The 27,917-nt window shown below is 32.6% G+C and overlaps 2 protein-coding genes across 4 annotated transcripts in view; one reads left to right on the top strand and one right to left on the bottom strand.

Annotated features, from left to right (window-relative positions):
• LOC114335067 (nuclear hormone receptor FTZ-F1 beta) overlaps positions 1-27,917 on the bottom strand; it is a 179,635-nt gene that overhangs the window by 47,706 nt on the left and 104,012 nt on the right. The gene's annotated exons all lie outside the window — the stretch shown is intronic.
• LOC114335069 (cyclic nucleotide-binding domain-containing protein 2-like) lies at positions 69-27,210 on the top strand. Its single transcript, XM_050652239.1, has 7 exons — positions 69-292; positions 6,325-6,588; positions 8,856-9,092; positions 12,712-12,882; positions 16,964-17,289; positions 21,997-22,241; positions 26,904-27,210. Exons 1-7 carry the CDS (start codon positions 148-150, stop codon positions 27,106-27,108), a joined length of 1,593 nt encoding a protein of 530 aa, XP_050508196.1. The 5' UTR covers positions 69-147; the 3' UTR covers positions 27,109-27,210.

The following is a 27,917-nucleotide window of genomic DNA, read 5'->3' as shown; positions in this document are numbered from 1 at the left end:
GCCTTGCAGCGAAACCAAAAACAAAAAGAAGACGGAGAGATCTATAAAGCGTCAAAAACGAATGTCAAAATAATTCATTATATTTACAAGCATAGTTTTTGTTGAACCGAGAACAAATACTTACGGGTTTTTACTTCTTTGACTAGAATGTCATCAAAAATGCCACGAAAATCTCTTACGCCGGCGGAAGAAATGGCAAGACGCAAAATAGCTAGAAGAAGATTGAGAGCTTTAATACGAGAAGTGTATGATAATAGGTATTGGTTGGGAGAGTTTGAAGAGACTCGATTAAGTAAGATTTTTCAGTACACATTTGCCATTTAAGGCTTTAAATATTACTTTTATATTATACAGTGAGCACGTAAAGGTTGGAATAAATTCATTTTCTCGAGAATAGATGATTTTGGAAAAAAATCCTAAAAGAGGTCAATTTTTATTTTTAAATTACGACTATTTGGCATATATATTATACTAGTGACGTCACCCATCTGGGCATGATGACGTCATCGATGATTTTTTAAATGAAAATAGGGATCGTGTGATAGCTCATTTGAAAGGTAATTCAATTATCTATTCAGTAATATAAACATTAACATAATTATTTATACAGGGTGTCCAAATTTTTTTTTAATTAATATTATTGACATAAAAAGAAGAATGTGTGTAATTTATTTAATTCAAAATACATTTTACTGCTATCAGAAAACAGGAAAACATGTTTATTTGGCAAATAAATATTGTTTTTTGCTTAAATTCAATATTAAAGCAGCCACCCACCAGACTAGTGACAGTTTGAACATTTAAATCAATATTTTTCAAAAAAACTTTTTTTCTGTTTTCTGAGAGCAGTAAAATGTGGACAGGATGTCCAAAAAAAAATTTTTTTGGACATCCTGTATAAATAATTATGATAATGTTTATATTACTGAATAGAGAATTGAATTGCCTTTCAAATAAGCTATTACACAACCCCTATTCTCATTTAAAAAAAATCATAGATGACGTCATCACGCCCAGATGAGTGACGTCAATAGTATGATATATATGCCAAAAAGTCGTAATTTAAAAATAAAAATTGACCTATTTCGGGATTTTTTTCCAAAATCGTCCATTCTCGAGAAAATGAAATAATTCCAACCTTTACCTGCTCCTGCTCACTGTATAGTCTGTGAACGAACGTCAAAAGTAGACCATTTGGTACAAAAATTTTGGACATCTTGGATATTAGTGCACCCTAATACAGTTGAGTCCGCGAGTCTTTACCCGTGCGTCATTAATACCTGGCGAGATAAAACACATACTTTTTATCTAGCATCATTCTCTTCCATGCGTGAAACTCAGGACAAACCAGCTGCCGTTTGTTATTAAGTAACAACACATGTTATTTTTATGAACCATCTAGACTCAGTGCATTGAAAAGAGATAGGTACAAAAAAAGACGATTCGGTATGTTTTCATATTTTAAGCACAATTTGTTTGACGTTTCTGCTTTGTTTAATTTTGTGGCTCAGTCAGTTGAACTTTTTGCGGTTTTTGTCGAATTTTTGCGTTTTGAAGTTTCTTTAAATTACACAAACAGTTGTTTTCACAACTAATTTTATATTGGGCTTTGAAATTTTAAGGTAAATAATTCTATTTTGGCAATTAATATTTAAAACATACAAAGCTAACGTCATTCACACAGTAAAGAAATGACTGTGTTTAGATTTCCGTCAAAGTGAATAAAATAACAAAAATAAAATATGTTGGATTTTTTTATAAATTGTTTATTTATTTATTAATCAATAATAATAAAAGAATTTATTAAGCTACTTCAAATGTAGCTGTAATTCTGCATAAAAATTTTGAAGCAAAACTTACATTTGATATTCTATATATTTGATAACGTCAAATTTTATAATGAAACCCGTAATCGGAACAGTAGCCACTTTCTGTCAGTTGTTGTTGCGTGAAATAGATTTCCGACTTATTTCGTATGCTTTAAATGATGACGCACGGGTAAAGACTCGCGGACTCAACTGTATGTCTGTGTAGATTTTGGCATTGGATCCGACCATCACTTGTAACACCTTTGCCGTATCCTCTATTTTTTCATACTATCACGTTACAATTTTTTGTGATATTATACAGTTGAGTCCCTGAATCTTTACCCGTGCGTCATCATTTAAACAATTTAATTTAAAGCATACGAAATAAGTCGATGATAAGTCGGAAATTGAAATTTACTAAACGCAACAGCAAGTGAAAGTAAGTGACTTGCTGTTGCGTTTAGTAAATTTTAATTTCCGACTTATCATCGACTTATTTCATTTGCTTTAAATGATGACGCACGGGTAAAGATTCAGGGACTCAACTGTACACGAGCGGGACACCCTCAAAAAAGCGCTTAGTTTTCGAGATACTGACGACGGAGGGGTGAATGGCTAATTTTATTCATACTTTATATTTTCGAGAGTGCTGAAAACGAAAATGACGTTTATTTTGAATTTTATGTGCGGGAACATTGTCAAAATCGCAATTTTAACCTAAAAATACAAAAGAATGAAATTACGTTTTTTAAATTTACCTCGCTACAACTCTGTTCCATTTTAATATTTTTTTCTGAAATTTTTACAGTATATAGCTCTAACATTTCTGAAGACAAAGATACCTGCTTCAAGTTTTTATTCTTATCATGATGAAGGTTATGAATTTTTCAAAGAAAAAGGTGCGTATTTGTGCATTGCAAAGTTTAATCGCAAAAGTTGTTTGACGAAGTTTAAAATTTAGCTTCTTAATCACGTTTATTTGAAAGTAGAGAGTACAAAGAAGTTTTCTGGTAAGTTTTAGATCAAAATGTTTTATAGAAAAAACAAATAGTGCAACTTTTAATGTCGACATTAGAACATTATAAGACATTATAAGCTTTCATTTGACACCTTATTTGTCGTCATTCTACCTAGTATAATGACGGAGAAGTAAACGTTCTTATTCTATTATTCTTGTAGGTACATTTAACATTGATTGAAATTATGAAAGAAATGGCATGGCAACACTGTGACGCACAAACATAAGATTCAGCTGTGCTTTACATAGGGGGCACTAATATCCAAGATGTCCAAAATTTTTTGGGTTGCTATTAACTGTTTTTTATCTACTATCACTTTTGAATTCTGGACACTCACTGAAGCGATGGAGAAAAAAACTTATGAAGCCTTCGAGATGTGGCTATCTATACAGGCGAATCCAAGGATATCATGGACGGACAAGATAACCAACGAGACCGTGCTACGAAGAATGGGGAAAGGAAGAGAAGTGATGTATACGAATAAAAGAAGAAAGTTAGATTACTGAAAATAATCCTTCACGGCAAAGTATTCGAAAAGCGAGAAATTGGGAGAAAATGATATCAGGGTTAAAAAAACCTGAGGAAATGGTTCTCCACAACAACTAATGTATTTAAAGCATCATTTAATAAAATAATTATAGACAGAATGATCGCCAATATTCGAACCGAATAGGCACCAAAAGAAGAAGATCTAATTTCAATTTCAGTCGTTCCAATATGATTTTGACCATTATTTCAAATGCGTCACTTAAAGGTATCTAACCTACTAATATGGGTAGCCGGTAGCTACTCTTTTACCCTCCCGGTAGAAGACAGATATACTTCAGGGATACGACTATGTCCACGTGAGCCGTAATTATCTCCCAATCTCCTTTCACTTGGGGGAAATCATGTCCTAGACCCTTTTCTCCACCTAATTACCAAATTTTCCGTTCCCATATCCTACTCTGATATAGCAGCAACATCCGTAGCAAGATAGAGTCAAAATAGTACCAAGAAAAATAATCCTGGATCGGTCAACTATTGGATATTAGAAGTTTTAATGACTTTTAGACTGCGATGGAACAGGAAACTACTCCATTACATTTCCCTAGTATAATGATCATGACAAAAAATGAAATACAAGATAATAGACTAAGAGCAGCTATAGGTGAAATTTCTTAATCATTTTAGGCACGACGGGACCCTATAACTTAAATATTGTCCTTTTCATGATCATTTTTCAGTGCGTAACAAATGATAGGAAAAAGGATAAGTCCGTGATAATACACATTTATGACATTTATTCTAACATGACATTTTAGTTAAATCTGACAGTTGTCACATTTTATTTTCAATTTGGAATAAAAACAAATCAAATGTGTTTCTTGCATTTATAAAATGGTATTTTCTTTGATTTGTATAGTCTTATAAATTATACAGATTATATTTGTAATATTATGATCTAATTAAAAAAAAAATATTTTTTTATTATGGCGCCATCTATCGACAACTAGAATAACTAGAAGAAATGTTATAAAAATGTCACCGACGAAATGTAATCACCGACGTGCCTTTTTTTCTGTCACATACAATTTAATGCGTTAGAAAGAAATCGAAAAACTGTGAACCTAAAAGAAAACGTTTGAGCACTGTGCCGTCACTTTTCAGTGGCACATGCGTCTACAGTGGCGCATCAAACTTTCCACTTATGGACGGGATACATAAATTAAAAAATACCCTCCCTCATTACCAGAATTTAATTTTTTTCATTTTTTTAAGTTCTACGTGATTAAGACATAAGATTCATCGTAATTTTAACCCACCACCCCCTTCTCCCTGCCCCCACCATCAAAAATTTTATTTTTCGATTTTACTTTTTTTTGGTGGGATGCAATCAATTTTAAAATTTCAAAAAATTCACACGCATAGTTAAGGCTTTTATAAAACACTTCTATTTTTTATAGACCTGTAGGTTGAGTGTACATAACCTCAAAAAAATTTTTAAATTTGTTTTTTGGAAAAAAGTATATAACTTTTTTTTGGGGATAGCTGTAGATCTAATTTTTTCTTAGTCTTGTGTATTTTATCAAACACTATATTCCTGATTTTTTTTCAGATTTTTCTGTAACGCTGGCCACCTTCAAAAATCCAAAAAACTGTTTTTTAAGGGGGTTTTGGGGGGTTTGAATGTGTTTTTCTGATTTTTAAATATTTTAAAGGACTCAGTTACTTCAAGTTACATAGAACCTATAAAAACAAAATTGATTTGATATATTATGAAGTCTATAAAATAGGGAAAATCCCCCAAAACCCCCCAAAAAACAGTTTTTCGGATTTTCGAAGGTGGGGAGCCTTACGGAAAAATCTGAAAAAAAATTAAAAATATAGTGTTTGATAAAACACACAAGATTAAGAAAAAATTAGACCTGCAGCTATTCCTGAAAAAAAGTTACACGCTTTTTTGAAAAAAAAAATTCTTTTAATTTTTTGAGGTTATGTACACTCTACCTATGGGTCTATAAAAAATAGGCAAGTTTTATAAAAACCTCAGCTATGCGTGTGAATTTTTTGAAATTTTAAAATTGATTGCATCCCACCAAAAAAAATAAAAACGAAAAATGAAGTTTTTGATGGTGAGGGCAGGGGGAAGGGGGTGGTGGGTTAAAATTACGCTGAATCCTATGTGTTAATCACATAGAACTTAAAAAAATAAAAAAAATTTAATTCTGTTAGTAAGGGAGGGTAACTTTTAATTTATTTATCCCGTCCATAAGTGGAAAGTTTGATGCGCCACTGTCGACGCATGTGCCACTGAAAAGTGACGGCACAGTGTTCAAACGTTTTCTTTTAGGTTCTACTATTTAAGTTATAGGGTCCCATCGTGCCTAAAATGATTAAGAAATTTCACCTATAGCGAAAAAGATACACAATTCTGGAAGCGACAATCAGCAGACCCATCCAAAAGAAGTCGGAATTTTGTTGGATAAAATTACCAATAGATCAATCACTGGCTTTACTGCTCTATCAGAAAGAATAAGGATGTTACAGCTTCATATCCTAAAAGTTAAAAAGAATGTAGTACAAGTCTATGCACCTACAGCTCAGAGTGAATAAAATACTATTAAAGAAGTTTACGGCCATATTGAACAAGTAATAATAATAAAATACGTTAAAAAACATTAAATACATATTAAAATAAGTGATTTCGGTGCCAAAAAATTATCAGCAGCTGCTTCTCGGTGGGCTTAAGACTTGAGTGTATAATTTCACTAGCTTGAGCATTCAAAATCACTATTACTAAAAATTATTAAAATTTAGATTTTGTCCAAAATTTGACAACGTCGCGAATCGCTTCTACAGCGAACTATCCACATAAACAGCTAAGCCGTTCTCGATCAACTGAGTATCAATTTGAAATCTGCTAGAGCGCTGACTATGTACACGTCTATTCATATTCTGGTTCAACTGTATCTCTGTTTAACTTTTTCATACATGTTTACAATTCCTTTCAACAGGTGAAAACGTCACGAGAAATATTCTATTACTGACGAAGAAAACGAAAATTTTAAGTTCTCTTACCATGTACGAAAAATCTATTTTACGAAAACCAACTGCATGGCGAACAGTGGAAGAAAGAAAACAATTAAACAAGGTGATCGGTGGTCTCAAATATTTCAGGAGGTATCCACCGGAGGTTAAAGCCGCTTTGGCTGCCGTTACTTTTTTTGAGTACTATCCCCCAGGTCGTACTCTTATTAGGCAAAATCATGAGCCAACAGGTAAGACCGCAGAGATAGCTTGTCAATTGAATAGGGCAATAGGGCATTCCAAGACTTCGACGTTTATGACACTGCTGGGAGGCATTGTATTTATTTATATATTTGTACCACATTGTGTTTCTTAAGTATTTTACCTTTAATAGCTTTTTAGTTGAATTTTCTGAACATTTTGTTGTTGATTTTGTGTAGTTTTTAATTGTAGAAGTACTGTAACGATTTTATTTAATTTTAAGCAGTGAACAAATGAACATGAGTGAATATTTTCGAAAGTTGTTGGTAGACACAATACAGATCTTGCTAGTAGGTACAAGCAAAAGATTGGAAAAAAATAATATATATATATATATATATATATATATATATATATATATATATATATATATATATATATTGTTATATTTCTATTTGATATGAAAATTAAATTTTAATAATTATAAACAAAATTCAATTTAATATAAAATATTTTCAATTTTCTCAACCACGGGCATATAAATTTAGAACAACCTGTATACAACAAATTGTTATATTTAATTTTAAGAAGTGATTAAACGAAACTCGGGAAAATGCGCTTAGAATAAACAAAGTGAATGGCGTACCATTATCGTTGTTCGCGGAAGGTTCGATCATTAGCCTATGCTAAATAAAACTCAAGTGAAATCGATAATAGGTCATTATCGTAGTTCGCGGAAGGTTCGATCATTAGCTTATGCTAAATAAGACTCAGTTGAAGTAGATAATAGATCATTAAATTTTGTAATTAGTAGAAAGTAATTTTAGAATGGGAATTAACTATTTTTCTTTTGAAATCCATTAAGCATATTTAGAAAGATTAAAAATTGGTTTTGAGGAATACTGCGAATGAGAGTTGGTGGTGGAAGTTTGATTTGTGAATCTGGAAGGGATATTTAGAAAGTAGGGGAATGAATGACAAATAGAGATCAGAATGTTTTGAGCTGTGGAGAAGTGAAGTCCAGTAGTAGACGGTAGTGTACGGAGAGTGAGAAAGCCGGTGTAGTTCCGTGAGTGTGGAGTATCTATCGTGGAACGAGAGGTAGGCCAGGTTGAGAGTAAAAGAACCTCCTTGAGCCAAGAGTTCTCGGTAGCTGATTACAGTTTCGAAAAAGGTAGAACACAGCATCACGACAGAAGCAGGAAACGAGAGCTATACGAGCTAGTTTCAGAGGAGAACATTACTGGAAGCCAGGACGAGGTTTTGATTGCAGCCAAGGATAGCAGGAAACGGGTCTTGTGTGAAGACATTCTCAGTTCACCAGAAAAAGGTCAGTCTCATTTGTTTGGACATGAATGTATGGGTTTTTCGTATTAAATACCACATTTAAAATTGAAGAAACATAATCAATAATATCAGAAAAGCTTCATCAAACTTAAATAGAATTGTTGCTAATAAATCATAATAGTTAAATGTTAATAAAAACTTTCAATTGGAAACCAAAAGGAAATAAGATTCCCATGTGTAAATGTTATGTTTAAGAATAATAAGATATAGCAAATATTAAGCAGTGATTGCCATTTAAATAAAATAAACAATATTTTGATTACAATTGTAACCCATATGTGTTATTATTTTACTCTTTTCTTTCCTATCCCGATTAGGAACCATTGAGAAATACTTAGAAGCCACGTATGTAAGTAATTAATTTTATAAAAAGCCCTGAGATTGAAAACATATTGATATGTGATCTGGTAAATTAATTAGATTATTATTAATGCATTGATTAAATTAAATGACATATAAAAATATTATCTCATATCAATAATCAAGATCACATCAATATATACATTTTTCCCTCAAGGAGTCTGAGTTAACCTACAGTGGAGACAGTTTTCCAAGAGTAAGTAACATGGACATAGTTAGTTATTTAGCATTTTTATAGGATATTTTATAGCATTTAACCATTGTTTTTGTCTCTCAGATGATAACTTATTTAGTTCAGTTGCATGCTTAAAATGTAGCACTGATGGTAACCGATAAAACTGAACTTTATCACGGTTACTTAGCATTCCACCCTTCAATACATAAGAGAAATGAGGCATATTATCTTTTTAAATTAATTCTTTCAGCGAAAATGTTAAATTAATCCTTGTATAAAACAAAATTAAAAAGACACGTAATTAAAATGATCTAAAACACGTTAAGAACTAACAGAATAATATTTATGTTTGCCTCCCAGCCGCCATATTGATTTAATTTTGACAGCATGTTGGAATGCCCTATTGCAGAGTCTAACGATAGATATACATTGTAGCTATGTACTTCCTATTGTCTGGCGAAGCTAGCGTAGAAGTATCCCATTACGACAAATTTTTAAAAGAGTGGATTTCTGAAAATACCGGAGTATTAGGTCCAGGATCGACTTTTGGAGACGTCAGTTTACTTCATAATATCAAAAGGATGGCTACGTATATAACTGCAACACATTGTGAACTTTTGGTGATCAAGAAAGACGACTTTCATTCGATTATTAGGGACTATGTGTTAGAAGGTACGGCTTCCTGCTTTTAAAGTAAATTTTTAAGAATTTTTATTTTATTAGCCGTATTCATCGTCATAGCACGATTCTGTTACACAAAGACTGGCTAATCGTGCTCCTGTGACATACACTGTCATATAGTCCGTACAATATAGATACCGTTGCATGTCATTATCTACATCAGAGATCTAAGTTGACATTGTTGCCCAACTACAAAAAATTCTTGAAATAATTTTAAATCAAGTATATCACATAATTATTGCAAAGTGGATTATACAACAAAACAAATTAATATTCAATGTAAATAAATAAAAACAGAAATAGAAAACAATAATTAAGTTATAATTACGTTAAAGTAAATAATAAAAACCATAAGTATAATAAAACAAATACTTATTGTAAAGAATAAAAACAAATCTGAAGTGTCGACACCGCAACTGTCAAATAAATGTTACCAATTTATGCCAAATTGTCACCTTTGTTCGATTGCAGTTAGAGTGTAATCCCATGGACGTATAAATAAAGATTTATACGTCTTTATTTATACGTCCATGTGTAATCCGAACAAGTGTCCTTTATAAAAATGCTTTATATTCCACTTATACAAATTAAATGAAACAAGTTAGGGTAAGTTTCTTTAAATTTACATTAATAGTAATCTTCCAATATTATTTCTACGCGTATATAATAAAATATGTCTAGTGGCTGTAATTCAAGTGTACTCAGCTAAACGATTCTAAAAAGGAACATACCTGCTACCTACTTAAATATTTCGTATTGGTATCATGAGATGTCATGTGTTATGACGCGGATGACGTGCAACGGTATCTATATTGTACGGACTGTACATACATACAAGCGATAGAAAGCTCTTTACACTTTTACTTATACAGTGCGGTGGAATAAGTGTTACCCCCCCCCCCCCTGTTAACTTGTTTATTTTAAGAATATAAGCAAAACGCTCAGACACGTCGATTTTTAAACTAATCATAGTATATTATAGCATCAACGTTTCGAACTTTACGCGATCTCTCTTCAAGTGACAGGCATAACTTTGATTTTTTTAAATGGTAAAGTACATCATGTGACACCTCATTTAACGGCTTGTATAATACTGATTACAAAAATGTATAATACTTTAATCCTTTTTGAGAGCGTAGGCGCAAAATTTCGGTCGAACTCTTTTTAAACGCATTTATTTTTTTCGAATCCTGAAAAAACTAGTAAGTATTTTTGAAAAATTTAAACGCAGAATGAAAGATTATATTATTAGCCCAGTAAATGAACGGGAAATTCGGCGATACCGTGTAATTTCCAGGGGCAACTCCGAATTGCATGAAAATTTGGATTTAGGTTCTACTTACCCTCCACTTCAAAGTTGAAATTGTGCCGTTGGTAGCTTTTCCTTGGGGGGTGACAGTCACCTCTCGGGGGTGAAAAAACATACATTCAAGATAAGACCGGAAATGGATAAATTGACTTATTTTAAGCAACTTTTGTTCTATAGAGAGTTTTTTACGTAAGTCAATACCTTTTGAGTTATTTGCCATTGAAAATGTTGATTTTTCGACAAAAAAACTACGTTTTCAGACGGTTTTTCGCAAATAACTCAAAAAGTAAATATTTTATCGAAAAAAATATCCTCAGCAAAAGTGTAACTTATAAAAAACCGAAAAAAATGGTGTATCAGTAAAGTCTATCAATCACATAAAAACAAAGTTGTAGCTTATGAAAAATACGTTCTTATTCGTCTAATTCCAAATCGAATATTTCAAGGTGAAATCACCGAAAAATTAAGCAATTTTCGGGAAAAACCCATTTAAACTTTTTTAAAGTGTTTATAAAAAGCTTTGTTTTAATTGTTAACAAAAGTTTTAGCATTAAAAATAAGCGAATTACGCTCAAAATAAAGTTGGCCCTCTATTTTTTTGTAAAAAATCATGAAAATCTCGCCGTGTTTAGCTCCCCAAATGAAGTTAATTGCTACCGCTTTACAAACAATTTACTTACTTATCTATTTTTTATATGATCTGTCAGTCTCACCGGTTTAAAGTGTTTATTTTTGAAAGGGTTATAATTGAGAAAGCTTGAATGGGTCACTAATCACGAGTGTATGCAAATTTTGAACAGCCATATCTTAACCAATTTTTGTCTTACGGAGAAACAAAATGAAACTAGCATATTTATAATAGCAAAACCTACATTTTTTTACTCCTTACGATTTTTCTTATCACTAATAATTTTTAAGTTATTTTGAAAAAATGAAATTTTTCAAATTTTTTTTTGACTATAAAACCAAATGTTTTCAAAAATAAGCACTTCAAACCAATCAAACTTACAGATCATATAAACAATACATACTTAAAATAGATGGTAAAGCCAAACGATTAATTTTATTTAGGGTGCTAAATAGAGGGAGGTTTTCACGATTTTTTTACCAAAAAAAGGGGTCAACTTTTTTTTCAGTGTAACTCGTTAATTTTTTATGCTGTATACTTTTGTAAAAAACAAATAATAAGCTTTTTTTCGATACTTTAAAAATGTTAATAAGGTTTTCCCGAAAAACGCTTCTTTCTTCGGTGATTTCGCGTTGAATTATTCGATTTGGAATTATACGAATAAGAACATAATATTTTTCATGAGCTACAATTTGGTTGTACTCAATTTATAGACTTAACTGATACACCATTATTTTCGTTTTTTTATAGGCTACACTTTTTCTAAAAATATTTTTTGAGTTATCTGGGAAAAACGGTCTGAAAACGTAGTTTTTTTTGTTGAAAAATCAACATTTTAAATAGCGAATAACTCAAAAAGTATTGACTTACGTAAAAAACTTTATAGAACAAAATGTGCTTAAAATAAGTCAATTATCCATTTCTGGCCTTATTTTAAACACGCGTTTTTCACCCCCCGAGAAGGGGTAAATGCCACCCCCCAAGTAAAAGCAACCAACGGCACAAATTCAACTTTGAAGTGGAGGGTAAGTAGAACCTAAATCCAAATTTTCATGCAATTCGGAGTTGCCTCTGGAAATTACACTCCAAAACGGTCATTTATTGGGCTATATTACCGAGGGCTGACAGTCCCTTAGAATAAACAAAAACTTTCTTTTCGATGAAATATTTGAAATTAAAAATCACACTAAATTTTCTCTTTTTTTCACCACTGTGACTTATTAAAATAAACATTATAGGAGTTCTCAGGGACTTTGTACCATCGAGAATACTGTAATATTTCATTTTGCGTTTAAATTTTTCAAAAATATTTATTAGTTTTTTCAGGATTCGAAAAAAATGATTGCATTTAGAAAGAATTCGACCGAAATTTTGCGCCTACGCTCTCAAACAGGATTAAAGTATTATACATTTTTGAAATCAATATTTTAAGAGCTTTTACATGAGCTGTCACATGATGTACTTTCCCATTTAAAAAATTAAAGCTATGGCTGTCACCTGAAGAGGGATCGCGTAAAGTTCGAAATGTTGATGCTATAATATACTATGGTTAGTTAAAAATCGACCTGTCCGAGCGTTTTGCTTATATTCGTAAAATAAATAAGTTAACAGGGGGGGGGTAACACTTATTTCACCGCACTGTGTAATTTATTTTGTTTTTTATTCTATAACAGACTGGAATCAAATACAGGCAATACTAGATAAATTCACTTATTTTAAGAACTGGGATTCGGTGACCAAGAGGGAAGCCAGTATCTTAACTAAAATGAAGACTTACAAAGCCGACGAAATAATTTTGGGCGATGCATTTGGATCTCCACCCTACGTACACTTCATTACGAAAGGTAAATATCTTATTTTTCTTGTGTTCCTCTTTCCTTTAGTACTTTCCATATGGCCATGTGTGTGAGTTTAGGCTTGTCGAAGGCTCTCTTGAAGTCCACAAAGCATATGAAAAGTGAAGAGACGAATTCTTGCGACTGTTCTACGATTATTTTAAGTGTGTTAATTTGGTCTATGTATGAATGGTTTGGTCTGAAGCCAGCTTGTTCCTTCCTTAACATTGGTTTCACAGTGTTGGCCAATCGGTTGTTTATAATTATTATTGCTGTTAATTTATATTTCTGCAGAGAAATAGCATTGGTCCATAAATATAAACACTTAAAGCATGAAATCCAAATTACCAGGGACAATCAAACTGCAAAGAAGAATCACCTTAGCATGGGCCGCATATGGAGCTCTATCCGACATCTTCAAGAGCAACATGCCAAATTATCTGAAAAAGAAGACTTTCGACCGATGTGTGCTTCCAGTCATGACTTACGGCGCCGAAACACTATCGTTAACCCACATCACAGCAACCAAACTTAGAGTGGCCCAAAGAAGAATGGAATGGTTACTACTTGGACTGACTCTCAGAGACAGGATTAGAAACGAAGAAATCAGAAGAAGAACATGCGTCAAGCGATCAAGATTTTTTTTTATTCTGGCCTTGGTTTAGAACCTTTAGCCACGTAATTACATATAAAATTATTATTTGTTCATACAAAATTGTCCAGTATACACTTAAAAATAAAGAATAATAAAAAAAAGCTTACAAATAACAATGTCTACTTGCTATGTTAATAAATACAACTATGCCAATTATTATTTTTTTTTCTTTTTTTTTTTCATTACGATAGGAACTAAACCCGATTCAACCTCTCGGAGATTTAGAACCTCTTAGTGATTTTTTTTAAATCATTTTTTTTTGAATAATATAATTTTTTTATTTTTTTTTTAATATTTTCAACGAAAACATTTCGTTTATAAATTCGCAAAAGTCTGTGTGTTATTGCCTTGCCGCTCCTGCAATACTCAGATCAGATTTATCGATGGATTCTTATGTAGTTTTTTCTTCTGAATCCAAATCTGAAAACGGCATTTCGATATTTCTAACCGTCTTCGAGATAATCGACCTCAAAGTCTAAAATGTGACGTCACAATCGTTTTATTTTCTGCCGACACACTACACGTCCAGCTGAAATCGTTGCTATTAAGTAGGCTAGTTTTTTTTAATCTCGATTTGTTAAGCAAAGCATAGGTTATTTATATTTGAGTTTGACATTTCGTGAATGTCAAACTAAATTTTAAATTAAGTATTAATAAAACTTCAATGACATTTGATAGTGAATTTAATTATTATATAAAATAAATAAGATGTTCAAAAATACAATTTGAATATACCTATTTTAAAAGCAATAATTTATTAACAGCTTTAAAAAGGTTTATACAAGTATACGGCCTCCCCTTTATGATAAATGGACTGTTCCATTTGCTATGAAATTAAAATATAGTCGGTTCGCTAAACTCGACACAACTGGCTAGTGATTTTAGTAGGTAATTTTTTTTGTTCTTGCGAATTTTGCCAAAATAGTAATCATTTTTTTGCCAAACTGGCAAAATTATTGACTAAAATGACTAAAATAGCCAGTTGTGCCTGAGTTTAGCGAACCGATAGTATATGAAATAATATTGTTTGGTATAAAAAATTATGGTCTGATATGTGCAATTACATCCTTCTAATGGAAAAAAATATTTGAAGATTTTTCTCAAATTATGGATACCAACATTTTCATTTATAACTCTTTTACTTTTAATTTGACGAAGAAAAGTTATTCTTCATGAAAAGCTCTTCATGTTCTAAGATTTATGATGCAACCATCATATATTAAAATTTTATTAATTTTATACGAGATATACAGTATGTCCCTGTAAGTTGTATCCATATGGAAAACTTTTTTATTATAAATTTTACGAAAAAAAGTTATTCTTCATAAAAAGCTCTGCATGGTCCAAAATCTAAGATTCAACCATCAGATATCAAATTTTATGAATATTATACGAGGTATGTCCAAAAATTTGAATTTCACTCAAGAGTAAAGTAGCTTTATTTTTCACAATATTGAAAATTGCTATTATGAAAAGTTGTTTGGAAATAAAAACTATATTCTAATATGCAATTACATCCTTCTAATTGAAAATTTTTTTTTTGAAAAATTATGGATAACTAACATTATTTTCAGTAATTTTAATTCTAATAACTCTTTTATTATTAATTTTACGAGAAAGTGATTCGTAATAAAAAGTTCTGCATGGTCTAAAATACTCTAAAACCTAAAATACAACCATCTTATGTCAATTTTATACGAGGTGTGTCAAAAAAGATAAATTTAGATCAAAAGTAAAGTACCTTTATAGTTCAAAATATTTTAATATGAAGGATGTAATTACATACTGAAACATGGTTTTTAATTCTTAATAACTTTTCATAATAACAATTTTCGATATTGTCAAAAATAAAGGTATTTTACTCTTGAGCCAAATTCATATTTTTTGACATACCTTGTATAAAATTGATAAAATTTGACATAAGATGGTTGTATTTTAGGTTTCAGACCACGTAGAACTTTTTATGAAGAATAACTTTTTTTCGTAAAATTAATAATAAAACAGTTATGAGAATTGAAATAACTGAAAATAATGTTATCCATAATTTTTCAAAAAAAAATTTTTCAATTAGAAGGATGTAATTGCATATTAGAATATAGTTTTTAATTCCAAACAACTTTTCATAATAGCAATTTTCAATATTGTGAACAATAAAGCTACTTTACTCTTGAGTGAAATTCAAACTTTTTGACATACCTCGTATAATATTCATAAAATTTTATGTCTGATGGTTGAATCTTCGGTTTTGGACCATGCAGAGCTTTTTATGAAGAATGACTTTTTTTCGTAAAATTAATAATAAAAAAGTTTTCCATATGGATACAACTTACAGGGACATACTGTATAAAAAATATGAATTTCGATCAAGAGTAAACTACCTTTATAGTTCATAACATTTAAATTAGAATGATATAATTGCACATTAAAACATAATTATTAATTCTAAACTACTTTTCATAATACCAATTTTCCATATTATGAATTAAAATACGTAAATAAACAAAGTTTTCGTTATGATAATGCTCGCATTTTCAGCTTGTTTTTAATCTTTTTTTTATATAATTTTTTTCCGAACATAGGTTACAAAATAATATAATTAATTACAGGAAATATCTCATTCATACACAATACAAAGGGAATACCTATCCATTCAACCGATAGAACAAGTAGAGGTAGACCACCTACACGGTGGATAGACGATGTCAAAAGGGTCGGTGGGGATTGGTTGCAGGAAGCGCAAGATCTACAGAACTGGAAGAAATTAGGGGAGGCCTACGTTTAACTTTAAACGTAGCAGGCTGGATGATGATGACGATTTGACCATTTTTCGGTATCCTTATTAATTCTCCTTTTCCATTCTTTGAGGAATTTTCTTTCTCCAGGCATTTCCCAAACGTGGTTTGATCGGCTCTGTTGTTGTGCTTGGGTAAGCTTTTAACAACTCGTTGACTAACAACGTATAATTTTGTCAAAGCCGGCTGCTTTGCGCTTTCAGTTGTTCTGTGACCAACTTTCAATATTTTGTGGGTGTTCTGGTTGGGGCTGCACTTGAGACTCACTGAAATATTCATGCCATCTTTCGACTTGTTCCTAAGATAAGGTTAAGACTAGGCAATTTTTAGTTTAACAAATCAGGTCTGAGGTGCTTTGGCTCTCCCTTTTTTACTAGGTACCTAATATATCATTGCACTCTTGTTATATTTTAATGTCAAAAAAAGCTTTCTCAATGTTTCTCTAGAATTAAATATAGATTCATTGATAATTCTTTGTCTTAGCTCTGCAACACTTGCTGGTTTATTTTTATAAATAATCTTTTGGGTTAAAATCGGGAGAATGAGGAGGTCATTCTAATTCTAATCTACCAATCCATCATCCAGAGGGTACCATACCAAAATGTGCTGGTCTTGGTGAAACCATATCTTTTTCTTCTTTCAGGTTCTGCTTGTCTGATCGAAAACATCCAAGTCCATAAATGCAACGCTACCGGTGTAGACGTCTACAAGCTCACGGTACCGGAAGAAATATCTGCTGACAGATTATCTACCATCACGCAGATCTTTTATAAATATCGAAAATATGTAACATCCCAAGACACTCAAATGTCGTCAGAATTGCACTTCGATTACGTACCGTTCGAAGATATGTACATTTTTACAAGATCTCCCAGTCAAAGGACCAAAGAATCGAGATCCTTCAAGAAATCAATATCACCACTACCTTCGACGCTACAAGAAATGATAAAGTTGTCAAAAACGCATCACGTAAGTTTACTGTTTCATTATGTATTGGATCCTATAGTTTTCTTCTTTGTTTGCTTTTTTGTAACTTCACAATCACTTTCTTTTGGGAAACTTTTTCATACACACCATTACTATCATACGTCACATGTCAGTTGCCATGCACCACTGGCATCCATCATACTTCAGTTGTCATCTGTCATGTGGGGTGTAACGCTAGTTCGCCTCCACGTGGTGCACCCTGGGTAACGCTAAATGAACTAGTAAAATTTGGCGGCAGACTAACGAAAAAAAAAAAAAAAAAAAATCCTGCCAACATCACAGATCACAAACAGAAATCTTATCTATTCGTAAACATACGATGGGAACAAATAAAGGTTCTTCTCAGAACCAACTGACTAGATATCTCGGGCCTTGTATCCGAGTCTGTCACCTTAACATCGAGAGCATAAGCAAGGCAAAATGCCAAGTGTTGCAAAAAATCCTACACTATAACGACATTGACCTGGTTGCCATACAAGAGACCAATGCTGAAGACAACGTCCAGCTTGATTTAAGGGGAAAGATACCTGGCTACGATTTACTGGTAGCCACTTATGATAAACATTACGGCGTCGCAACCTATATTCGAACTGTGGGTGTATCGCAGAATCTTGAGAATATAATGGACGGAGAGAGTCACAAACGTCGAGATCTTGAGAAGAATGAATAAAGAAAAGGAACTCATATTTACGATCAAAAAACGAAAACTGCAATCTGCAATACTTGGGACACATTACAAGAGGCGAAAGATATAAACTGCTTCGAATAATTATGCAGGGGAAGATAGCAGGAAAAAGGTCCATAGGAAGAAGACGAAACTCCTGGCTAATAAATCTACGGGAATGGTATAGCTGTAGCAACAACGAATTGTTTCGGTCAGCAGTTTCGAAAATACGTATAGCCCAGATGATCGCCAACCTTCGGAACGAAGATGGCACTTGAAGAAGAAGAAGAATGTGACACAAAATCTATGCACGGGATAAAAAAGTTCATTTGAAGAAAGTGTATTTTTTTGTCTTTCTTAATGGCGGTACAGGCTCCTTTTTTCAATATTTTATTTCGTTATAGAGTAATTTCCACATACTAACATATTTCTGAAATTGGGCTCTGTACCGCCATTCTTGGAACGCGTTTGTTGCTACCTGTTGATCGCTACTGTAAGACGCGCCACGCTTTTCTTTGACGAATGTGTTAGATTTTTTCAATTTTTTTTATTTTTTGCTTTTTGGTTGATTTTTTTATATGTTTAATTTTAGTCACTCATAACTAAAGAAAAGCGTTTCTTAAAAATATTTTTTCATATTTTTTTATTTAAATGTAATATGGATTTCACCTATTAACATTCATGGTCAGTTAATCGAAGTTTGTGGATAAAAGTGCATATCTGTTCAACATGTTCGCAAATAGTGTAGAGTGTAGAGATTTCAGTGAAGATCGAAGCGGAAAGTCTTCAGATTCATCGTGAATTTCCGTTCGGCCTTGAAACGTGCCCCAAAAAGAGGGTGTAATTTTTGAAATTTGACAAGATGTTGATATGTCATATAGGGGGATGTTACATAATGAAGAACATGGCCGCGGTCGCTACTGTCTCAGAGCTTTGAAAAGGGGTGGATTCTTAGGTGTTATGATATACTCTTATTAGCTTAGAAAAATTAAAAAGATAGAAAAATCGAAATAAGGATGTAAAATTAAAATAAAATATAATATTGGGCGCCACTGGTTACCTTAAGGAACCAAATTTTATACACAAAAATAGAAATAAAGGAAAAATAGATAGATGCTAAGTCAAAATAAAACAAAAACATGGTCACACAGAAAATATACATAATATACAAAATATTATAATGTAACTTACCTTATTTACTCTATACCCAATATGCTATACTCAGCCAATTCTTTATTGTTCTTACGATTCAAGAGAGAAGGAAAGAAATAATAAATTTATATTTTGTAAATCAAACATTATTTATTAAAAAACAAAAAAAAAATGAATCTCTGATCTGTCGGTGTTACAGATTGAGACCAGATTACCAAATCAAAAAAAAAATGAAACGAAAAGTTCTACAAACATAAAAATGATACCTTTACAATCATTGTCCTGGTTTCTTCTGGTTGTTGGTTGGTTTGTAAGCCCAAGACGCTATTTCACTAGGCGAAAATCACTTCACATTGTTAATAGCTACAGCAACAGTACATAAGGTTATTCATAGTTCATTACGAAAGTTATCATAGAAAAATTCAGCTTTCTACTCGAACAAAAATATTTTAAAGTTCATTAAACGTGATCAAAATTTACTAGCAACCTTAGGATCCAACTAGGCGGTTAAAACTAGTATCAGAAAAAAGAAAACTTATAATGCATAATTCCTGGATCTGACTGCATAAAAAAATCCAAAACCTGCATACCAAAAGTGGTATGAAATCATTACGGCGATTCGCTTGAAAACAGCGAGAACGCGGTAGTCTACGTTTTGCTTAGACCATGATGGGACCAACACCAACTAAACACAAAAAACTTCTGCAATACACTTGCAAAACTTAGCTGGAACTGCACCGCTAATTTTTGCCGGTAGCCGCATATCGCAGCCCCGAGGGAACCGGCAATATCTTAAGTTGTCGATAGCTCTCTCTCTCTCTTGAACTAAACTCGATGACAGCCTTACTAGAACTCTTTAACTCCTTCTCCCCAAACTAACATCTCACAAAATCATCACAGGGTCGATCCCATCGACCAATTACAAATTCAAAACACTCATAATTCAATCTGAACCAATAAGGAAAAAGTTTAATCCTTCCTTCTTTCATCATTGACCAATAGAAAAAAAACAAAACATGTTTTAAGTCCAACCTACTCAAAAGGGAACCATCAAATATCAGTTTGCAAAGTCAGCAAAACTCAATCCGTTCTACAGTTCTAAGGAAAATATTGTTGAGTTAGCGATCCTACACCTGCGCTCTTTGATATTAATATGAGCACGTTTTGTGTATCCAAAACTCCAAAAACCCGGCGTCAAAGGCCATTATAATATACAATGTAACTCTTTTCTACATTGCAAACTGACTGTTCTAAGTTCTATTTTCGAGCGATAATATAAACATTGAAAACCGAATGTAGATATGTCTACAAAATAATATCTTCTTCTTCTTCTTCAGGTGCCGTCCTCGTTCCGAAGTTTGGCTATCATCAAGGCTATGCGTATTTTTGATACCGTAGATCTAAATAATTGGCAGCTGCTGCACTTGTACCAATCTCTTAAATTCTTCAACCATGAATGTTTTATTCTGCCAATGGATCTTTTACCTATTATTTTTCCCTGAATAATTAATTGTAGTAGCTGGTACTTTTGTCCCCTCATTATATGTCCCAAGTACTGCAGTTTGCGCTTTTTAATAGTAAGCGCAAGTTCTTTTTCTTTCTGCATCCTTCGCAACACTTCCATGTTTGTCACTCTCTCTGTCCACGATATTCTCAGTATCCTGCGGTACATCCACATCTCGAATGCTTCTATTTTCCTTGTATCGATCTTTTTCAGTGTCCAAGCTTCCATTCCATAGAAAAAAACTGACATCACGTAACATCTCATCAGGCGAATTTTAAGATTTAAACTTAGTTCTCTTCCGCATAAAACTGTTTTCATTTTGGTAAAAGTAGCTCTAGCTTTTTCTATTCTGATCTTGATTTCTTCAGAGTTGTCGTTGTTTTCATTAATCACAGTTCCCAGGTAATTATATTTTCTAACACGCTCAATTCTTTGATCATGTACGGTTATGTCAGAAAAATTTTGTGGAGATTTCGACACCATCATTATTTTTGTTTTTTTGATGTTAAGTGATAAACCGAACTTTTCGCTGCACTCTACTATTCTGTTTATCAGTGTTTGAAGATCTTCCGGGGTTTCTGCTATTAATACTGTGTCATCAGCGTATCTCAAATTGTTTATTAAAGTGCCATTTATTTTAACTCCTATATCTTGGTCAGCAAGGGTTCTGTTTATAATATCTTCTGAATATAAGTTAAACAAGGTTGGTGAAAGTATGCATCCCTGCCTTACGCCTTTTTTGATCTCGAGTTCCTCGGTTGTTTCCCGTTCTACTCTAATATTCGCCTTCTGGTTATAGTAAATATTGAAAATAATTCTGAGGTCCCTTTTATCCAAGTTTTTCTCTACCAACAGTCTCATCAGGTGTTCGTGGCGAACTTTATCGAACGCCTTGTTGTAGTCAATAAAGCACATATATATATATATATATATCCTGGTTAACATCCAGGCATCTTTGGCACATGATATTAAGTGCAAATAGTGCTTCCCTTGTTCCAAGTCCGTTTCGAAACCCGAACTGAGTATCACTGATGTCAGCGTCTAGTTTTTTGTGTATCACTTTCTTGTATGTATCACTTTAAGAAATACTTTTAGTGTGTGTCCCATTAAGCTTATTGTGCGATGGTCGGTGCACAGTTTTGCGTTTGTTTTCTTTGGATAAAATAATATAACGTATAATATAACCGGGACCTCAATCTTCGAAGGCTAATGGCCGACACTGAGTAATGCAGCGAGGCGAAAGTGGTGGGGTAAGAGAGATGAATAATTGATGTGTAACGCAGTGTTGCCATATTTCTTCCAGCATATCGCACTCTTTCTCAGCGGCATAGGGAACCTTTTTACGTATGTAATTTTCAAATGTTTTTAGGACTCGGGAATGTCATCAATCTTTTCGGAAACGTTTTCGAAGGAACTACACATTCACAGGAACCGAAAAGTCGAATGTAGAGAGCAGACGCATTTTATGAAGGTATGTGAATATTTGCCAGGCGCTTGCTTTAGTGTCGGTGAAAAATTCGAGCGAAGAAGAATCGTAGCTATGACGCCTGTTACTTGCCTTTTGTTACCCCGTTACTGGATTCTACGAAATAATAAAGATGAAGTATGGACCAGGTAAAGTATTTTTTGACACTTGTACTCTTGTAATCTTGAAAGAGATTTTAAGCCAGTGGCGGCTCGTATAACTTTAGGAAGGTAGTGCCAGAATCCGGGCAGCTGCCTAAATTTTTTGTGGCGGTTTTACGATATGGTCAAAAAGGATATAAAATATAAATAGAGTATCACGATAAGCTGAATTTAATTGGGTTTTTATATTTAACTTACCAAGCATTGAAAAGCTAAAAACGTTATTCATGTGCACTTTAGATTTTTCATGGGATTTCAATTTCTCCCATATATGTACAAGATCATCGGTGCCTTTGTTTGACCAAGTCTCGTCACCTCCAAACAAAACGCATACAAAACAGAAGAGTTTATTAGTTTGTTCGCAACCACACAACCAGCTATTTTTATCATAAATAATTTTATAAAACTTACGACAGCGAAGTTTTTGTCCATTTCCACTTTGTTTTTCAATTTTTAAATCGGGTAAAGGCCGACCGAGTTCTTTAATTTGTAGTGTTTTTTCTAACGAAAAACCACCAAAAGAGTTTTTTAATATACTAATTTGATTCATTGTCAATAAATAATTTAAACGTAGAAAATAATCCAAATATTATTTTTATACCTACGACACCCACGATCACAACGCACTAACTAATAATTACAAATTAAAAAATATAGTAGAGTATAAACACAAATATACAATACAGTAGTAGACAATAAACACAATAGCGTCAAGCGAACGCGTAAAGAAACTAGAAATATGTAGATCTAAAACATTGTATCTTAAGATCCACTAACTTCCTTTTCGAGATTTCGAGCCTGGCACGGAGACTCCAATTTAAACGTATGTTAAAAGTGCAATACCGCTCTCTCTCTGTCACTTACACAGGATGCTCATACAATCTTTCTCTTTTCTCACGAGCCACTATGCCGTTCGGCACTGGGATTTTTATGATTTTCATCCTTTATCCGGTCAGCTGTGGGTGGCCAGAGTCGGTAGATTTGCATTGCGCTACACAGTTGCCAGATTTGATATAATTTATAAAAATAAAGAGAAATATTCACAAAAAAAATAAACAGGCATTAAAATGTTTTTAAGATAAAAAATATGTTTCTGCATAGTTAGCAAGGTAGTGCCATGGCTCTATGGCACTATCTCACGGGCCGCCACTGTTTTAAGCTAGCTCTCGTTTAGCCAGTCAACAAAACTTTCTACTCGTCATTAACACACTTTAAAATTGGCATTGCCATAGAGAAATGATCTTTCCGTCAAGTCCTTCTTCTTCAAATGCAAATCCACTCATGATAACAGATGGTAACTAATGGTATAACAGATACGCCGTTTTACTTTTCTTGATGGTTTCGAAAAGTTGGCGTTCTTGGTTGATTCTTTTAAGGACATCTACATTTGTGACTTTCACCGTCCATGGTATCTTTAGGATACGGCGATAAAGCCACATATCGAAGGCTTCTAATCTGTTTTTTATATTCCTCGTTTTGAGTCTCTACGCCATACAGCAGCACCGACCATGACCATATGTAGCACTTAGTAAACCTTAGTCTCAGTTGAAGAGAGAGCTCTTAACAGGTCAGTACCTTCCTGAATTTTACGAAAGCTTGTCGAGCTTGCTCAATGCGACATTTTACCTCCCTGTCTGATGCCCAGTCTTCAAAAAGCCACGTTCCCAGGTATTTAAATTGCTCACTCTTTCAATGGACTTGGTATTCAGTGTTATGGTGGAGTTTTCAAGTGCATCCAAGTTTCTGGAGATGATCATGAATTAAGTCTTTTTGGTATTAATCTCTAATCCCATTCGTTTACTGTATTCTCCGATTATAGTGACAAGTTGTTGAAGATCGACTCATGTTGTCACAAATTACGACATCATCATCAGCCTATCGTATATTGTTGATCAATACTCCATTCACTTTGATTCCCATCTCTGCATCTTCCAAAGACTCTTGAAATATGGCTTCCGAATAAACTTTACATTAAATAAAAGAGGGGAAGCACACATCCCTGTCGAATACCTCTTCTTATATGTATGGGCTTGAATATAGAATTGTTTATTTTTAATTGTTAATTGAATAGAATAGAATAGAATAGAATTTATTTAATCAAATATACAAAATTTCTTTTGTTTTTGAGAAGTCAAAAGAATACCTACATTACAAAATTTTGACAAAATTAATTTAAAAGTTAAAAACTGTGTCGTTTGATATCAGTACAAGTTTTCAATGCATCTTATGTCTTTTTACTTTCCTCCCTCTTCAATTAATTTTGGGCTGCTACGAAGCTGCTCTTATCATCTAGACTCTATAGTACACCTATGTATTACCTATGTAATAAAACATGTTCTTAAACCGTCTGTGACAGTATAAAACACCAAACAGAAATCCATTAATTGATGGATTCGACCGTTACTTGATGGAAGTTCATTTTATCTGACAATAAAACACTGAAAACGTTTGTTTTCTATACTTCCACAAAATTTATTACAACTATGTGACTACAGCTGTTTCGGCAGAGAGCCTTTCCCAAGTAATTTAGATCACTATGGGTTTGCCTTTTAAAGTCTTTAACTGAAGAGGTTGAGGCGTGGGGAGCTGTTTGTCTCGAGTTGGTCATTCAGAATTATATCTGTATTTTTCAATTTAGCTTAAGGCCTTTATTTTGAATATGCAGAATTTGAAACTGTTGATTAAAAGAATGATTATGCTCTAGAAGGTGAAGTGCGTATGTAGAAGTGTCTGTTTTTCTATTGTTGAAAGCCCTTTTGTGTTCTGCTATCCGTTTGTCAAAGGTTCTGCCAATTTGACCGATGTAAGTTTTCGGACAGTCACCACAAGTTAGTTTGTAAATACCACTCTGTAGTTGTTTTCTCTTTCGGCTCTTATTGTTCTTAATATATTTGCTTAAGTTGTTGTTAGTTCTGAAAGCTGGTGTTATTCCTTTCTTTTTTATATATCTGGCATTAGTCTATCCACCACCACAGAAATAACCCAGTACCTTATGCTCTCTCACATATACTGGCAAGATAACAACAAAAATAGCCAGATACATAAAAAAGAAAGGAATAACACCAGCTTTCAGAACTAACAACTTAAGCAAATATATTAAGAACAATAAGAGCCCAAAGAGAAAACAACTACAGAGTGGTGTTTACAAACTAACTTGTGGTGACTGTCCGAAAACTTACATCGGTCAAACTGGCAGAACCTTTGACAAACGGATAGCAGAACACAAAAGGGCTTTCAACAATAGAAAAACAGACACTTCTACATACGCACTTTACCTTCTAGATCATAATCATTCTTTTAATGAACAGTTTCAAATTCTGCATATTCAAAATAAAAGCTATCTTTATTAGAATCGATGGAAATTAATAAATTGAAACAAGCTGAAAATGCGAGCATTATCATAACGAAAACTTTGTATATTTACGTATTTTAATTCATAATATGGAAAATTACTATTATGAAAAGTAGTTTAGAATTAATAATTATGTTTTTATGTGCAATTATATCATTCTAATTTAAATGTTATGAACTATAAAAGTAGTTTACTCTTGATCGAAATTCATATTTTTTATATGCCTCGTATAAAATTGATAAAATTTTATATATGATGGTTGCATTATAAATCTTAGAACATAAAGAGCTTTTTATGAAGAATAACTTTTCTTCGTCAAATTAAAAATAAAATGAGTTATAAATGAAAATGTTGTTGGTATCCATAATTTGAGAAAAATCTTCAAATATTTTTTTCCATTAGAAGGATGTAATTGCACATATCAGACCATAATTTTTTATACCAAACAATATTATTTCATATACTGTCGGTTCGCTAAACTCAGACACAACTGGCTAGTGATTTTAGTCAATAATTTTGCCAATTTGACAAAAAAAATGATTATTATTTAGTTAATAATTACTAATTAGTAATTTTGCCAATTTTGGCAAAATTCTCAAAAAACAAACAAATTACCTACTAAAATCACTAGCCAGTTGTGTCGAGTTTAGCGAACCGACTATATTTTAATTTCATAGCAAATGGAACAGTCCATTTATCATAAAGGGGAGGCCATATACTCATATAAACCTTTTTAAAGCTGTTAAAGAATTATTGCTTTTAAAATATACTCAAATTGTATTTTTGAACATCTTATTTATTTTATATAATAATTAAATTCACTATCAAATGTCATTGATGTTTTATTAATACTTAATTTAAAATTTAGTTTGACATTCACGAAGTGTCAAACTCAAATGTAAATAACCTATGCTTTGCTTAACAAATCGAGATTAAAAAACTAGCCTACTTAATAGCAACGATTTCAGCTGGACGTGTAGTGTGTCGGCAGAAAATAAAACGATTGTGACGTCACATTTTAGACTTTGAGGTCGATTATCTCGAAGACGGTTAGAAATATCGAAATGCCGTTTTCAGATTTGGATTCAGAAGAAAAAAATACATAAGAATCCATCGATAAGTCTGATCTGAGTATTGCAGGAGCGGCAACGCAATAACACACACACTTTTGCGAATTTATAAACGAAATGTTTTCGTTGAAAATACAGATGTGTTTTATTGTTAGATCTCCACTTATTGTTTTCTCTTTTCCTAAGTAGTCCATTAATTTTTAAGTCAAGTTATACAATTTATTTTAGGGTAACCCAATTTTTGGACAGGCACATCCCGAACACTAGAGAAATCTTCAAACAATTTGTCCACGAACAGAAGTTTAAGAAGTACAAAAAGAGACTAATTCGAGACATTTTAAATGAAAGAGCGGTCGATACCGGAAATTCTATCCATAACGTTCCGTACAGTATAAGGATGCAGCAAGGTGTTGATACGGACTATTTCCGATAACATCGAACAGTTTTAGTATACATTTAATTTACAAATATTTACTTATGTACGTTTATTTAAGTACTATTTTTGTTTTAGACAATAAAACAATTTTTTTATTAATCTTATGTATTTTTTGTGTGTAAAATTCAACACCAAATTATGTGGCGTCCCAATTAAAATTAAAAAAGTACTCAACACTTTAAATTCTACTTGTCCACTCGAAACAGAGTATTTCAACTCTTTTACCTGTGAAGAAATCACGGAAGCTCTTAATGGAATGAAAACTGGAGAAGCCACTGGCTTTGATGGCATTGATGACAGTGGCAGATTTAATAGGCAATGGCTTGCAAAGTCCTTCTCAGGTATTCTTCCGAAGAAAAATGTTCCCCATCAACATCAGAGCAAAAATTGTCGCCATTGTAAAACCAGGGAAAGCTAACGATTTATCAAAGAATTACCGTCCATGTATGGTCTACAAAGTTTTTGAAAGTATACTATATAATAAAATTAGTCAAACAAAACTTTAACATATAGTACGGAACAAGATTTCGACCAAAGCGCAACTGCACAAAGTCCTAGCACTGACTTACTATGTAGAAACGAGCTTAAAGATAAGAAGTAAAAAATGAGTAAAAATGCATCTAGCCAAAATTGAGGGCAGCTCAATGTGTGTGTTTCTCTCTCGTTCTCTCTTTCTCTCTCAATTCTCTTCTATCTCTATTTTACCCCTGAAAAATTGATAATCTTATTACTGACTCTTTTCACTTCGTCCTAGTTATTTGTTTTAAATTATTTTCTAGTATTAAAGTTTCTCTCTCAACCGATTA

The sequence above is a fragment of the Diabrotica virgifera genome, chromosome 5 (assembly GCF_917563875.1).
Source record: "Diabrotica virgifera virgifera chromosome 5, PGI_DIABVI_V3a".
Classification (NCBI taxonomy): Eukaryota; Metazoa; Arthropoda; class Insecta; order Coleoptera; family Chrysomelidae; genus Diabrotica; species Diabrotica virgifera.
The sequence above is the reverse complement of the archived record's forward strand: the minus strand, read 5'-3'. Positions and strand labels throughout refer to the sequence as shown.

Coding starts and splice junctions, on each gene's coding strand:
- LOC114335069 (XM_050652239.1), top strand. CDS start 148: ATGTCATCAAAAATGCCACGAAAATCTCTTACGCCGGCGGAAGAAATG. Junction 293..6,324: donor GTTTGAAGAGACTCGATTAA/GTAAGATTTTTC, acceptor TCCTTTCAACAG/GTGAAAACGTCACGAGAAAT. Junction 22,242..26,903: donor AAAGATGAAGTATGGACCAG/GTAAAGTATTTT, acceptor AATTTATTTTAG/GGTAACCCAATTTTTGGACA.